At 30.9% G+C, this 17,025-nt stretch overlaps 1 protein-coding gene across 1 annotated transcript in view; it reads right to left on the minus strand.

The window, feature by feature from the left end:
- Positions 1 to 17,025, minus strand: part of LOC143234671 (otogelin-like protein) — a 40,796-nt gene that overhangs the window by 1,590 nt on the left and 22,181 nt on the right. Inside the window, exons 6-11 of the mRNA XM_076472209.1 lie at positions 13,487 to 13,582; positions 8,636 to 8,827; positions 8,285 to 8,341; positions 6,909 to 7,269; positions 4,682 to 4,863; positions 3,334 to 3,464 (exon numbers count right to left, since the gene is read on the minus strand). Coding sequence (XP_076328324.1) covers positions 3,334 to 3,464; positions 4,682 to 4,863; positions 6,909 to 7,269; positions 8,285 to 8,341; positions 8,636 to 8,827; positions 13,487 to 13,582 — 1,019 coding nt within the window. The remainder of the gene's footprint in view (positions 1 to 3,333; positions 3,465 to 4,681; positions 4,864 to 6,908; positions 7,270 to 8,284; positions 8,342 to 8,635; positions 8,828 to 13,486; positions 13,583 to 17,025) is intronic.

A 17,025-nucleotide genomic window follows, 5' to 3' on the forward strand; every position in this document is an offset into this window, starting at 1 on the left:
ATCTATAAACAATTATACTTGATTAGTAATAAAAACTTGTACTTGTAGGACAGTCCCATATATGATACACAGTTAACAATCTATAAACAATTATACTTGATTAGTAATAAAAACTTGTATTTGTAGGACACTTCAATATATGATACACAGTTAACAATCTATAAATAATTATACTTGATTAGTAATAAAAACTTGTACTTGTAGGACACTCCAATATATGATACACAATTAACAATCTATAAACAATTATACTTGATTAGTAATAAAAACTTGTATTTGTAGGACACTCCAATATATGATACACAGTTAGCAATCTATAAATAATTATACTTGATTAGTAATAAAAACTTGTACTTGTAGGACACTAATATATGGTATTGAGTTAACAATCTATAAACAATTATACTTGATTAGTAATAATAGCTTGCACTTGTAGGACACTCCAATATATGATACACAGTTAACAATCTATAAATAATTATACTTGATTAGTAATAAAAGCTTTCACTTGTAGGACACTAATATATGGTATTGAGTTAACAATCTATAAACAATTATACTTGATTAGTAATAATAGCTTGCACTTGTAGGACTCTCTAACACATGGTAGAGAGTTAACAATCAACATAATACAATATTAGGTCGGTAAAAGTAACGATAACCTCACAATTTAATATGCTGCAATATGTGGTAATAAGTTATGATCTGTAAAATGAAATGTTAGGAAAATAATAAGATACAAGCAAAAGTACCCATCCCCAGTGATTGGAAAAGCTTAAATTAATCTAGCAATTTAAATTATATCATAGACTTCGAAAATTCCATACTGTTACTTACTACAACTACGAGTTAAGTGTGTGACACCAGTATCATCACAACATTTACTGATACTTAATATGACTACCAGTACTACCAAAACACATGCTGTTACATAATATGATTACCAGTTAAATATGTGACACCAGTACTATCACAACACATGCTGTTACATAATATGATTACCAGTTAAATATGTGACACCAGTACTATCACAACACATGCTGTTACATAATATGATTACCAGTTAAATATGTGACACCAGTACTATCACAACACATGCTGTTACATAATATGATTACCAGTTAAATATGTGACAACAATACTATCACAAAACATGCTGTTACATAATATAATTACCAGTTAAATATGTGACACCAATACTATCACAATACATGCTGTTACATAATATGATTACCAGTTAAATATGTGACACCAGTACTATCACAACACATGCTGTTACATAATATGATTACCAGTTAAATATGTGACACCAGTACTATCACAACACATGCTGTTACATAATATGATTACCAGTTAAATATGTGACACCAGTACTATCACAACACATGCTTTTACATAATATAATTACCAATTAAATATGTGACAACAATACTATCACAATACATACAGTTACTTAAAATAACTACCAGTTAAATATGTGACACCACACAATACATACAGTTACTTAAAATAATTACCAGTTAAATATGTGACAACAATACCATCACAATACATGCTGTTACATAATATGATTACCAGTTAAATATGTGACACCAGTACTATCACAATACATACAGTTACTTAAAATAACTACCAGTTAAATATGTGACAACAATACTATCACAATACATATAGTTACTTAAAATAACTACCAGTTAAATATGTGACACCAATACTATCACAATACATACAGTTACTTAAAATAACTACCAGTTAAATATGTGACACCAATACTATCACAATACATACAGTTACTTAATGTGACTACCACAAGACCTGACATATTTTATTCCTCCAACCACATGAATACTTACATGATGACAAACTGAATACTTTGTATCCCACAGGATCTGACATATTTTATTCCTCCAACCACATGAATACTTACATAATGGCAGACTGAATACTTTGTATCCCACAAGACCTGACATATTTTATTCCTCCAACCACATGAATACTTACATGATGACAGACTGAATACTTTGTATCCCACAGGATCTGACATATTTTATTCCTCCAACCACATGAATTCTTACATGATGACAGACTGAATACTTTGTATCCCACAAGACCTGACATATTTTATTCCTCCAACCACATGAATACTTACATGATGACAGACTGAATACTTTGTATCCCACAGGATCTGACATATTTTATTCCTCCAACCACATGAATACTTACATGATGACAGACTGAATACTTTGTATCCCACAGGATCTGACATATTTTATTCCTCCAACCACATGAATACTTACATGATGGCAGACTGAATACTTTGTATCCCACAGGATCTGACATATTTTATTCCTCCAACCACATGAATACTTACATGATGACAGACTGAATACTTTGTATCCCACAGGATCTGACATATTTTATTCCTCCAACCACATTAATACTTACATGATGGCAGACTGAATACTTTGTATCCCACAAGACCTGACATATTTTATTCCTCCAACCACATGAATACTTACATGATGACAGACTGAATACTTTGTATCCCATAGGATCTGACATATTTTATTCCTCCAACCACATGAATACTTACATGATGACAGACTGAATACTTTGTATCCCACAGAATCTGACATATTTTATTCCTCCAACCACATTAATACTTACATGATGACAGACTGAATACTTTGTATCCCACAAGACCTGACATATTTTATTCCTCCAACCACATGAATACTTACATGATGACAGACTGAATACTTTGTATCCCACAGGATCTGACATATTTTATTCCTCCAACCACATGAATACTTACATGATGACAGACTGGATACTTTGTATCCCACAGGATCTGACATATTTTATTCCTCCAACCACATGAATTCTTACATGATGACAGACTGAATACTTTGTATCCCACAAGACCTGACATATTTCATTCCTCCAACCACATGAATACTTACATGATGACAGACTGAATACTTTGTATCCCACAGGATCTGACATATTTTATTCCTCCAACCACATGAATACTTACATAATGGCAGGCTGAATACTTTGTATCCCACAAGACCCGACATATTTTATTCCTCCAACCACATGAATACTTACATGATGACAGACTGAATACTTTGTATCCCACAAGACCTGACATATTTTATTCCTCCAACCACATGAATACTTACATGATGACAGACTGAATACTTTGTATCCCACAGAATCTGACATATTTTATTCCTCCAACCACATTAATACTTACATGATGACAGACTGAATACTTTGTATCCCACAAGACCTGACATATTTTATTCCTCCAACCACATGAATACTTACATGATGACAGACTGAATACTTTGTATCCCACAGGATCTGACATGTTTTCAAAGCTTCCTCAGAAACCTTCTTTTCTTCTGGTGTCCTATACGTACAGGTATGTTCTTGGCTTACTGAGTCTGGGCAGTTTTCTTAGAACAGAAAAAAAAGCCAATACTCTGAAACTGCTGAAGATATGTCATTTTCATTCTTTTGTTTTAGTATGTAGAATTTACACTTTTAATATTACACACATCGTAAAGAGTTTGTGAATGATATATTAAAGTTTCATGAATATACAGATAATATATTAAAGTCCCATGGGTATTGGAATAATTCAGTAATGTTCTATAAATGTGTATATGATAAATTAAAATCAATATAAGTACACATATGATATATTATTGGGAAAACCTATAAATACCAACACAAAACAATACAACATACACACACACACACACACACACACACATGGGTAGTCTGGTAAACAGATAACAACATAGAAGGGTACATTTACATGTAGAGTGACACAACAAATGATGCCAACATAGGTATGGTGATCTCATGTGTACATGGTAGATTGACAAACTCGATATACATATATAAACTAATGAGTAAATAACATATATATGTGTAAAAACACATATATAGGTTAAGAAAATTCTATGTAGAGGAGCGAACAATGTTTTGACCTTCTTCGGTCATCGTCAGGTTTACAAAGAAAGAAAGAGGAAACTGACCGATAGCTGACCACATGTTTGAAGTGGGTTGTGTAATTGAGTGTAGGAATGTAGAGGGTGTGCTTAGATGTTTGATTATATTTATTAATATAGGTATAAAAGTGTTCCTTTGTAGTGGTTTATTTTGGGCTTGAATTGTTGTATAAGTGAGACTTCTTTAATTTTGAGTTTGTATGTTTGTTTATTTATTTCGTATTTGGGCGTTTTTTATGGTTATGTTGTGTTCATTTTGTTTGCAGTGTTCGAATCACAAGGCTAGGTGACAACCAGTGAAGTAGCTTATAATGTTAAGAACGGTAAATCTCTAATGATTTGACACCAAACTAAACTGTTTAACTGTAAGTGGACAGTACTTTATACTGTCATCAAAATCAACACAGTAAACACTTGATAAATGTTTCTGTCTAATTAATAACAAACTCTTTATCTGAGTTTGACTAGTAGAAATCACATAAATCATTACTTTTAGAATATAACTGCTCAAAGATACAAAAATTACACATATTAAATGCATCACTTTGTCACAGTTCATTATAAATGCAGTTATCTATGAATATAATCATATTGTAAACACAAACACACATATATTTTCATATAAGATGTAAAAAAGAAACCTGTTTGAAGCTTACCACCAAGGTCATTCATTTTCCAGCTGTTTGCAAAGGCTGACACTGATCCTCCAGCCTCTCCATTGACTAACTCAAAGTCATTCTCTTTACTTCCATCAAAGCGACCACAAAGCCCTGAAGTGTTATTTTTTAGGGAAGATGCAAGTGAAAGCAGAACTGTATCTTTACCATCCCATTTTAAGCTGAAACAAAAACATAAGCAATTTTTAAACTCCTATATAACAGTTGTTTCTTTTTTTCACTTGTAGCATTTGTTCAACATTAAAACACATGGATTACTGAATTATTCACATTTCAATTTTTTGATGACTGAGTCCAGTAGCAACAAGGAAAATCAGTATGAATAAAGTCAAGTAAATATGCTAAAACAATCAGCATACAACAATATATGTAAAAATATACATGTAAATATGTTAAAACAATCAGCATACAATATATGTAAAAATACGCATGTAAATATGCTAAAACAATCAGCATACAACAATATATGTAAAAATACGCATGTAAATATGCCAAAACAATCAGCATACAACAATACATGTAAAAATACGCATGTAAATATGCCAAAACAATCAGCATACAACAATATATGTAAAAATACGCATGTAAATAAGATAAAACAATCAGCATACAACAATATATGTAAAAATACGCATGTAAATATGCTATAACAATCAGCATACAACAATATGTAAAAATACGCATGTAAATATGCTAAAACAATCAGCATGCAACAATATATGTAAAAATATGCATGTAAATATGCTAAAACAATCAGCATACAACAATATATGTAAAAATATACATGTAAATATGCTAAAACAATCAGCATACAACAATATATGTAAAAATATGCATGTAAATATACTAAAACAATCAGCATACAACAATACATGTAAAAATATGCATGTATATTTGCAAGACTTCACTAAGATATCAGGACAAGTATGAACACAAATTACAGTCATATAAAAATAATTTTATTATCAAGTACAAACTACAGACTGGTACCGTTACAGTATAATACATGCATCAGTGAAACAGATATCATACAAGTATCATTTAAAACATGTCAATATGAGCATGAAAAGTTATATTACTATATTAGTCAACAAAATGTTTTTAGTGAAAAGTCTGATATCATAACACAATCTCCAACAATGACTATGGTAGTAAAAAATATTATTGTTGTGAAAACACAGACATTGTAATGTAATCTACAATAACCACTACAACTAACACTTTAATATTAATTCATAAAGTGAAAATGGTAAATTAGTCAACAAACATTTCTGTAGTGCTGTATCAGAACACAAAAATTACTTCAATTAACACATCAATATCTGTACAAAAGATGACATTTCATATTGACTAGTAAACAAAATAGAAACACTTTCATCAAAACAACTATTCCACCACAATGGTAACTTTATTACAATTACATAACTTGAATCTATTCATCAGAACCAAACTAACAACATTCTGCTGTAAAAAAGATGACATTTCATATTGACTAGTAAACAAAATAGAAACACTTTCATCAAAACAACTATTCCACCACAATGGTAACTTTATTACAATTACATAACTTGAATCTATTCATCAGAACCAAACTAACAACATTCTGCTGTAAAAAAGATGACATTTCATATTGACTAGTAAACAAAATAGAAACACTTTCATCAAAACAACTATTCCACCACAATGGTAACTTTATTACAATTACATAACTTGAATCTATTCATCAGAACCAAACTAACAACATTCTGCTGTAAAAAAGATGACATTTCATATTGACTAGTAAACAAAATAGAAACACTTTCATCAAAACAACTATTCCACCACAATGGTAACTTTATTACAATTACATAACTTGAATCTATTCATCAGAACCAAACTAACAACATTCTGCTGTACAAAAGATGACATTTCATATTGACTAGTAAACAAAATAGAAACACTTTCATCAAAACAACTATTCCACTACAATGGTAACTTTATTACAATTACATAACTTGAATCTATTCATCAAAACCAAACAACATTCTGCTGTACAAAAGATGACATTTCATATTGACTAGTAAACATTCTGCTGTGTAACTCTATTGTTCTTCATTCAAAAGTAACTTGGAACTAATCACTCCTACTTATCTGAAATAATCTCACATGATCTTCGTAATCTAAATTCAGAGTATGTCTGTAATTTTAACCATTAAAAGAAACTTACCTGAATCCTAAAGAGCTTTTAATTACTAGGTATCCTGCAATTTTCTCTAGCAGCAGACTACCAGATGTGCTAGGTACAGGAATTTCTTCTGTCCCATGGTAGACAGTGGCTTTTTTGTTAGAGTGCATCAGCTTATACTTGTCTCCACCCAAATATATCACTATAAGTCGATGGCACGTCTTGCTACTTACACAACTAGGATCATTCTTCACATGTATGCTGAATGTGTTATCACGGGAGTCTTTAGCTAAAACATAGGCACATGGACCTTGGAAACTGTACATACTCCCATCAAAGGTTCGGTAATGAAACTGACCCCATGTTGCACACACACCACTGTGCTTTTGCTCCTCTACTCCAACTGACAAAATGAAGACAAAATGTAGCAGTATTAAAGCCTATAGTTAATAACTGTACATAAAGTTCAGTTTTGTGCTTTACTGTAAATAACATTGCTACACATGTAAAATGTAGCAGTATTAAAGCCTATAGTTAATAACTGTATATAAAGTTCAGTTTTGTGCTCTACTGTAAATAACATTGCTACACATGTAAAATGTAGCAGTATTAAAGCCTATAGTTAATAACTGTACATAAAGTTCAGTTTTGTGCTCTACTGTAAATAACATTGCTACACATGTAATTTACTTTCTAAAAGTTATTTCTAATAATCTTCTATGCTACAAACTAGCACCTTGTATTGATAGCAAAGCTAAAAATAGTAAGTACTGCTCTCTCTAATTCTGTGCTAGTAATCAGAAGTGTTTCTGATTAGTTAGCGGAGTCATACAATACACCATTCATACTAAAAGGTTGACTGTTACTTTTATAGTGCACCTGTAGCTTAAAAGGTGGGGAAAATTTTGTGGTACTTGACTCAACTTTACCAGCTCTATAATACAGAGTTCTACCAGAAGTCCATCCCAAGCCCTCATTACACATAGCATTATGATTCTTTAAAACACTCATTGAATCTCCTAAGTTTAATTTCCAATACATAAACAGTTATTAAAAACCACAGTTTTATTAATTACTACATTCAAAAACAATGCAAATAAAACAAAACCATAACACAAAAGAAGTGATTATAAAATATAAACTGAAAGAAAGGAGCTTTATTACAGTGAAAACTTTGTGAAACTGCAACACATAAATTTGGCTGTTTTTTGTCAAATTACAATAAATACTTTATTCAATAAAGTATTACATAAATGCTTTATCTACTAAAGGATGAACCAATAAACTTCTTTGTAACTCTCCCAATGTTCCACAAAATACACAATCCAATAGATAAAGTATTACACACACACATATGTATTAGAACTATGTGTATTATCCCTAATTCTTCCACTGCTATGTCAAACTTAATAACTTACTTGTTTTTATTTTATCAGCAGGAAAATATGGACTGCCTGTTGGATGAATCACATTCACTAGAAAGATAGGATTAGCTTTATAAGTTTTCTCCATTCAAGGACTTTGACAATAAAAAGAAAAAAGTGAATATAATCATTCATTTGATTATTTCTTGTTAGATTTAAAAGAAAACTACTACACTTGTTAAACTTACAAAAATATTTACCATAAATTTATAGTTTACCACAGCAAATGAATTTGTTACACCGATTAAGTAATGAAAAAGTAAGCCACACATAGGTATGGAACATAACATAATAGTATTAACATATATGACAGTTAATGGCTGAAACATATATATAAACTCTTACCAGGAATGCACTTAGGGGCTGTAGCTGGGTTCCATGTTCCCTCTACACTACAAGTATAGATGTCAGCAGGCTGAGACTCAAACTCTGTGCCTTGTGCACAGTTTAAAGAACATTTGGTTTCTTGCTGAGTGTGATTACACTGCCACGATCCAATAAACTTCAGAGAATCAGATGGATTGCAGAGTGATGTGTCTAATATAGTAAATCAGAACTACTATTAACACAGAAAATAAATATAATAAATTAGAATTATTATTAACACAGAAAACAATTACAATAAAACCAAGTTATTATGAACATACAAAATAATATAATAAAACCACGTTATTGTTATCATTCTTAATATCAGAAGTGTGTTGTGTGGACAAAACAATCTGCAGGACACACTTTAAGTTGCTAACAGGAGTGATAGTTTAGCAATTTTTCACTTTCTGTAGCTTGATTGGACCATAGTCACTATCACATATTTACAGTGGTTGTGTTCTTCAGGAACCTTGCTTCACCTACCAAATTTGAAAGTAATCTATTAAGAAATTCCAAACTATCACATATTTACAGTGGCTGTGTTCTACAGGAACCTTGCTTCACCTACCAAATTTGAAAGTAATCTATTAAGAAATTCCAAACTATCACATATTTACAGTGGCTGTGTTCTACAGGAACCTTGCTTCACCTATCAAATTTGAAAGTAATCTATTAAGAAATTCCAAACTATCACATATTTACAGTGGCTGTGTTCTTCAGGAACCTTGCTTCACCTACCAAATTTGAAAGTAATCTATTAAGAAATACATGAAATATAAAATCTCAAATTTTTATTGAATTTCTTTCCTTTCTTTCTTTCCTCCAGAAGTGTGAAAATTTTATTCCATAGAAAACATATTTAACCTTTATGAATTACTTTCAAATTTGGTACACTGATAGCTCTTTATAATCTATAATTAGGTGTCCCATTTGGTCTAAATATAAGCCACATGTACAAAGTTATTCAACAAAAACTGCTCAAGTTTGACCAATATTTCTGCATGTGCCTACACTAAAAGACACATACGCTACTAGTCTGGAATTCTTATTACAGCTTCACCTAAGAGTAAAATTTGGAATAAAGACAGCCAATTTTAAGCATTAAAACTATTGCATAAAAGGATGAGCAGATACATTGAAGAGAAAAAACACCATAACTCTCTACTCAACAATGAATGAACATTATTTTACACTAAATACAGAACTTGTCAAACTCCTACATAAGTTGGTCTTACAGTGTTTCAAATATTTCAGATTTGGACACTCTAAGTCTAACTGTATTATCAACCTTAGATGAATTAGGTACTTCTCTTCCCACATAAGGATAACAGTGTTCCAATGGCAGCAGACACGTTAAATATGCTAACTGCCAAGACCACCACTTTGCAAGCTATAGAGCATGTCCCAAATACTAAGCCATTAGAAACCTATTAAGCCCTAATCTTGCACAAACCACAACCACTCAGATCAAAGCACTTACACTAACATCCAACTCCCACATACGAACCTCCCACTCACCAAAACAGAGTACCCCTATTACCAACACCTTACAGACACAGGCCAATCCTTTCTCAATCACAAACAAAAGAACATACATATGTAAAAATGGCTTGTTTGGGTTGAGAACATTTTTTATGTTCTTCACTTTTCATTTTCACTGTCATGCTTAACAACCAACTACAAAACCCACCATTACAACAAACCCAAAACAAGAACACTCCAATTATTTATACATTAATCTCAGTGACTTCACTGCCAATTTACTAGCCTTCCTCACCTAATTATCTATTTTTCCACCTATTTTTCCTGATATCACCAAAGAAAATCACACCACTGTCAGTAATCACGTTTGTTAAACAGCTAAATATTACTTTCCACTACTTAATCTCAAGTCATTAATCACTTTTGTTAAACAGCTAAATATTACTTTCCACTACTTAATCTCAAGTCGTTAATCACGTTTGTTAAAAGCTAAATATTACTTTCCACTACTTAATCTCAAGTCATTAATCATGTTTGTTAAAAGCTAAATATTTCTTTCCACTACTTAATCTCAAGTCATTAATCATGTTTGTTAAAAGCTAAATATTACTTTTCACTACTTAATCTCAAGTCATTAATCACGTTTGTTAAACAGCTAAATATTACTTTCCACTACTTAATCTCAAGTCATTAATCACGTTTGTTAAACAGCTAAATATTACTTTCCACTACTTAATCTCAAGCCACACCACATTACTCTTCACATTGAAGCACATGATCAAAAAATTGAACCTTCAGAAATTTATTTAAAAGATTCTTACACTTAAGATATCAAAGCAGTCAAAATATCATGCAACTAGAAATATCTGATCTAAACAGCAACATCAACATCAATATTATCGTAATTTAAGAAACAACAGTCAAAGAGGACACCAATGTAAATCTACCAACTTATAAATCCTTTTCACACCCTAAAACAGTTGAAATAAGAAGTTTAGCAATATAATTAAAAAATAATCCACAGTATAAGCATAGAAACAGACACTTCCTCAAAAAAATTGAAGTATTTTATGCAATATCTGGCTTAACAACAGACACTACCTTTCACTTTTAGCCATATATTGTTCACCATGCAAGCCACTAGACTCAAAATTCCTCTACACCTATCTACTTATGCAACACAAACCCATTATAGTTAGTGATTTCAATTCCCCCACACACACACTTCCATAGTTACAATAGACATAATATTAACACTAGCCACCCACCACACTATAACACAACCACTGACATCTTAGGCCTTGTTACAATCCTTGGATCTATTCTAATGTACTCCTGTAATTTCTCTGTACACCCTGCTGAGTCTTTCATATTTCTTTTACTGCTTAAGCCAAAAACCAGAAAATTCTTTAAACCTTGCATCAGTTTCCAATTATACAAAAACTGACTTGATCAACAATGAAAAAGCTTACTGGTTGATTATTTTTATCAACATTCTTTTTTAAAAACTGATTCATTTTAATCAACAATTCAAACAAGAAGTTGACCTGAACTATTTTCTTGATATTTTCAACCTCTATGAACAGTCATCACTCGACAGCCATGACTATTTCAAAATAAAAATCTCTACTGGCAAACTTCAAATATGTATTAGAACACTAAAAAACTCAGTTCCTTGGCATAACTGTATCTGTAATACAATACTTTAAAACACATCAATCACCCTATTAACCCTTCTTCTCAACATTATGCATTCATCTACTAACCAGATTCCTGGAAGAAAAGTAATGGTTTCAATCATTCTTAAAATCAAACATATAACTCTCGAGATCAATCGGTCTCCTAAGTAAACTACTAGAATGTACTATAATTATATCAGACTTCTCCTATACTGTGAGAACAACAACCTGATTCAAAAGATCCAAAACTCCTCATATAAAGGTAAACAAACTGTTCACCACCTAACCAGGTTAACCAAATCCATACACAAAGCATTTAATAACAACCTAGCCACTATTGCTACATTCCTAGATGTAAAGAAAGCATTTGACTCTGTGAGGCACAATGCACTCAGATTCCAGTTAAATAAAATAATAAGTCACTGACACAATCTTCAGATGGACATCTAACTTCCTTTGTGATCAAACGGACTCTGTCAAAGTCAATAACACCATTTAACATTACAGCCAAAGTCCAACCATCTCTCAACCATTTAACATTACAGCTAGACTACAACCATCTCTTAAACATTTCACATTACAGCTAAAGTCCAACCATCTCTCAACTATTTAACATTACAGCCAGACTCTGACCATTTCTCACCTATTCAACATTACAGCCAGACTCCAACCACCTCTCAACCATTTAACATTTCAGCCAGACTCCAACCATCTCTCACCCATTTAACATTACAGCCAAATTCCAACCATCTCTCAACTACTCAACATTACAGCTGTACTCCAACCATCTCTCAACTACTCAACATTACAGCCAGACTCCAACCATCTCTCAACTACTCAACATTACAGCCAGACTCCAACCATCTCTCAACCATTTAATATTGTAGCCAGACTCTATCCTTTATATACTCTTTGTTCACAACATCTCCTTTCTGAACCTAACATACATGAACTTCACACAATATGCTGACGACATTGCTGTCTGGAGCACTTAGCAAAACCTCCTAATAGTTGCCAGTAGAATTCAAAAATTCCTAAATGCCATAATCAGATGGTATAATAACTTAGGAGTAACTTTCAACCCACTTAATATGGCATGAATTATATTTTGATGCACCTCAGCAAACATTTCAAAAATGTCAAAAAAAGTTAAGATCACACTGAACAGTGCTGAAATAAAAAATATGCCCTACAGCCAAGTTTTTAGGTGTAACCCTCAATACCCACCTTACATGAGTTAAACACTTCAAGATATGAATACAAATAAAAGTACTCACCAGACTTGCAGCTAAATCCTCAGAAGTTAAGAGGACAGATATAGGTGAAACTACTTACCATGCAACTTGGCCCTCAGAAATTGGTACACCAGATACAGGTAAAACTACTTAACATACAGCTAGGTCCTCAGAAGTTGAGAGGGCAGGTAGAGATAAAATTACTCATCATGCAAGATAGGTCCTCAAATGTTGGGGGGGGGCAAGTATTGGTGAAACTACTTAACATGCAGCTAGGTCTCAGAAGTTCATACAGCAGATATAGGTGAAACTAGTCACCACAAACCTAGGACCTCAGAAGTTGGAAGGGCAAAAATAGGTGAAATTACTCACTATAGTTACAGCTAAGTCCTCAGATGCTGGTAGAGTAGGTATTGGGTGAAATTACTCACCATAGTTGCAGCTAGATCCTCGGAAGTTCGGAGGGCAGATACAATGATTATTCCCAGCACATTTACCACCATTGATACATGGGGGATCACAGATTGCTGTAAAAAAGGTTTCCATATGCTTTAACAGACAATGAATAAAACTTAAGATATGCATTGACCTATACTGTATTATTCAGTAAGAAGCTTAATGTCGAGCAGTTTTAAAAAAACATAAAAAAACAAGCAAATTGTGAAACTTGAGTGACAAAGGATCTCATGATAATGTATGATAACAAGATATAGAAAAACAATGACCTACAAGAATAATGACAATATTTACTGAGGGTGGAACACACTACATCTCTTCTCAAGAAACAGGTAATATCATTACGTTCACTAAAACATTTCATCATACTTATAAATCATTGTTTAGTTACCTAAAACTTACTTTAATAAACTGTTCATCATACTTATAAATCATTGTTTAGCTACCTGAGACTTACTTTATTAAACATTTCATCATACTTATAAATCATTGTTTAGCTACCTGAGACTTACTTTATTAAACATTTCATCATACTTATAAATTATTGTTTAGCTACCTGAGACTTACTTTATTAAACATTTCATCATACTTATAAATCATTGTTTAGCTACCTGAGACTTACTTTATTAAACATTTCATCATACTTATAAATCATTGTTTAGCTACCTGAGACTTACTTTATTAAACATTTCATCATACTTATAAATCATTGTTTAGCTACCTGAGACTTACTTTATTAAACATTTCATCATACTTATAAATCATTGTTTAGCTACCTGAGACTTACTTTATTAAACATTTCATCATACTTATAAATCATTGTTTAGCTACCTGAGACTTACTTTATTAAACATTTCATCATACTTATAAATCATTGTTTAGCTACCTGAGACTTACTTTATTAAACATTTCATCATACTTATAAATCATTGTTTAGCTACCTGAGACTTACTTTATTAAACATTTCATCATACTTATAAATCATTGTTTAGTTACCTAAAACTTACTTTAATAAACTGTTCATCATACTTATAAATCATTGTTTAGCTACCTGAGACTTACTTTATTAAACATTTCATCATACTTATAAATCATTGTTTAGCTACCTGAGACTTACTTTAATAAACTGTTCATCATACTTATAAATCATTGTTTAGCTACCTGAAACTTACTTTATTAAACATTTCATCATACATATAAATCATTGTTTAGCTACCTGAGACTTACTTTATTAAACATTTCATCAGACATATAAATCATTGTTTAGCTACCTGAGACTTACTTTATTAAACATTTCATCATACATATAAATCATTGTTTAGCTACCTGAGACTTACTTTATTAAACATTTCATCATACTTATGAATCATTGTTTAGCTACCTGAGACTTACTTTATTAAACATTTCATCATACTTATAAATCATTGTTTAGCTACCTGAAACTTACTTTAATAAACTGTTCATCATACTTATAAATCGTTGTTTAGCTACCTGAAACTTACTTTATTAAACATTTCATCATACTTATAAATCATTGTTTTGCTACCTAAAACTTACTTTATTAAATATTTCATCATACTTATAAATCATTGTTTAGCTACCTGAGACTTACTTTATTAAACATTTCATCATACTTATAAATCATTGTTTAGCTACCTAAAACTTACTTTATTAAACATTTCATCATACTTATAAATCATTGTTTAGCTACCTAAAACTTACTTTATTAAATATTTCATCATACTTATAAATCATTGTTTAGCTACCTGAGACTTACTTTATTAAACATTTCATCATACTTATAAATCATTGTTTAGCTACCTAAAACTTACTTTATTAAACTGTTCATCATACTTATAAATCATTGTTTAGCTACCTGAAACTTACTTTATTAAACATTTCATCATACTTATAAATCATTGTTTAGCTACCTGAGACTTACTTTATTAAACATTTCATCATACTTATAAATCATTGTTTAGCTACCTGAAACTTACTTTATTAAACATTTCATCATACTTATAAATCATTGTTTAGCTACCTAAAACTTACTTTATTAAATATTTTATCATACTTATAAATCATTGTTTAGCTACCTGAAACTTACTTTATTAAACATTTCATCATACTTATAAATCATTGTTTAGCTACCTAAAACTTACTTTATTAAACATTTCATCATACTTATAAATCATTGTTTAGCTACCTAAAACTTACTTTATTAAACATTTCATCATACTTATAAATCATTGTTTAGCTACCTAAAACTTACTTTATTAAACATTTCACCATACTTATAAATCATTGTTTAGCTACTTGAAACTTACTTTATTAAACATTTCATCATACATATAAATCATTGTTTAGCTACCTGAGACTTACTTTAATAAACTGTTCATCATACATATAAATCATTGTTTAGCTACCTGAGACTTACTTTATTAAACATTTCATCATACTTATAAATCATTGTTTAGTTACCTAAAACTTACTTTATTAAACATTTCACCATACTTATAAATCATTGTTTAGCTACCTAAAACTTACTTGAGTAAGTAGAATCTATTTTTATCTTACTATAAAACTATTAAACACAAAATGGTCATAAGAAAGCTAAAAGTAATATTAAAACTTTGATTTTTACTTACAGTAAGTAAATACATCGAACCATATACATACATATATGATGTGTTAAAATTAGGAAAATATACATTGACACTGTTTTAATTTAATTAATGATGTGAACAGGCAACAAACACCTCATTAAAACATTAAATCAGTTCTCAATCAAATTTATAAGCAGATATAGGTCAGTGATGACTAAAAAATTATGTACTTTATTCAATTTAACTTAAACATCACAAAGTAGTTCAAACAATTCACTTAAACTCCAAGTAACTTCTCAGATAACATATGGTACATCATAAAGATACCTTAAACTATAATGTACTTTCTGAAGATGCTACATACAGAACTTTATAAAGATACTAAACTGTAACTTACTTTCTGAAGGTGCTACATACAGTACTTTACAAAGATGTCATAAGCTGTATTGTACACTGATGTTGTTACATATGTATACTGAGATATCAAGTGAGCTGCATGCTACAATGAACTAAAGTTGGTACATGATGTTTCAGAGAGGATATTTTTATTAAGGATTTATTTAGGATTATGATTCTTTTTAAAAATGTGTAGTAAGGTGTGGTTTAGGAACACAATACATGTTTGTGTTGTGATAAAATATTGGACAATATGAGATCAAAACATTATGCTATACTGCTATTTCATCAAATAACTGCTTTATTATCACATTCTTCAAGTCTACTTGAAGCATTATGAATACTACATACATTGGCTTTGATACTTCTTGAGTGGGCATTACAAGATAATATAATAATTGTATGTATGAACTTACTCAACTCATGTTAAATATGAAGCTGTTCTTGAAATTGGTGTGATAATAAAGACAGTGCTACTATAATGTATTAAATTCCAATATATTATACAAAAT

The sequence above is a fragment of the Tachypleus tridentatus genome, chromosome 12 (assembly GCF_004210375.1).
Source record: "Tachypleus tridentatus isolate NWPU-2018 chromosome 12, ASM421037v1, whole genome shotgun sequence".
Taxonomy (NCBI): Eukaryota; Metazoa; Arthropoda; class Merostomata; order Xiphosura; family Limulidae; genus Tachypleus; species Tachypleus tridentatus.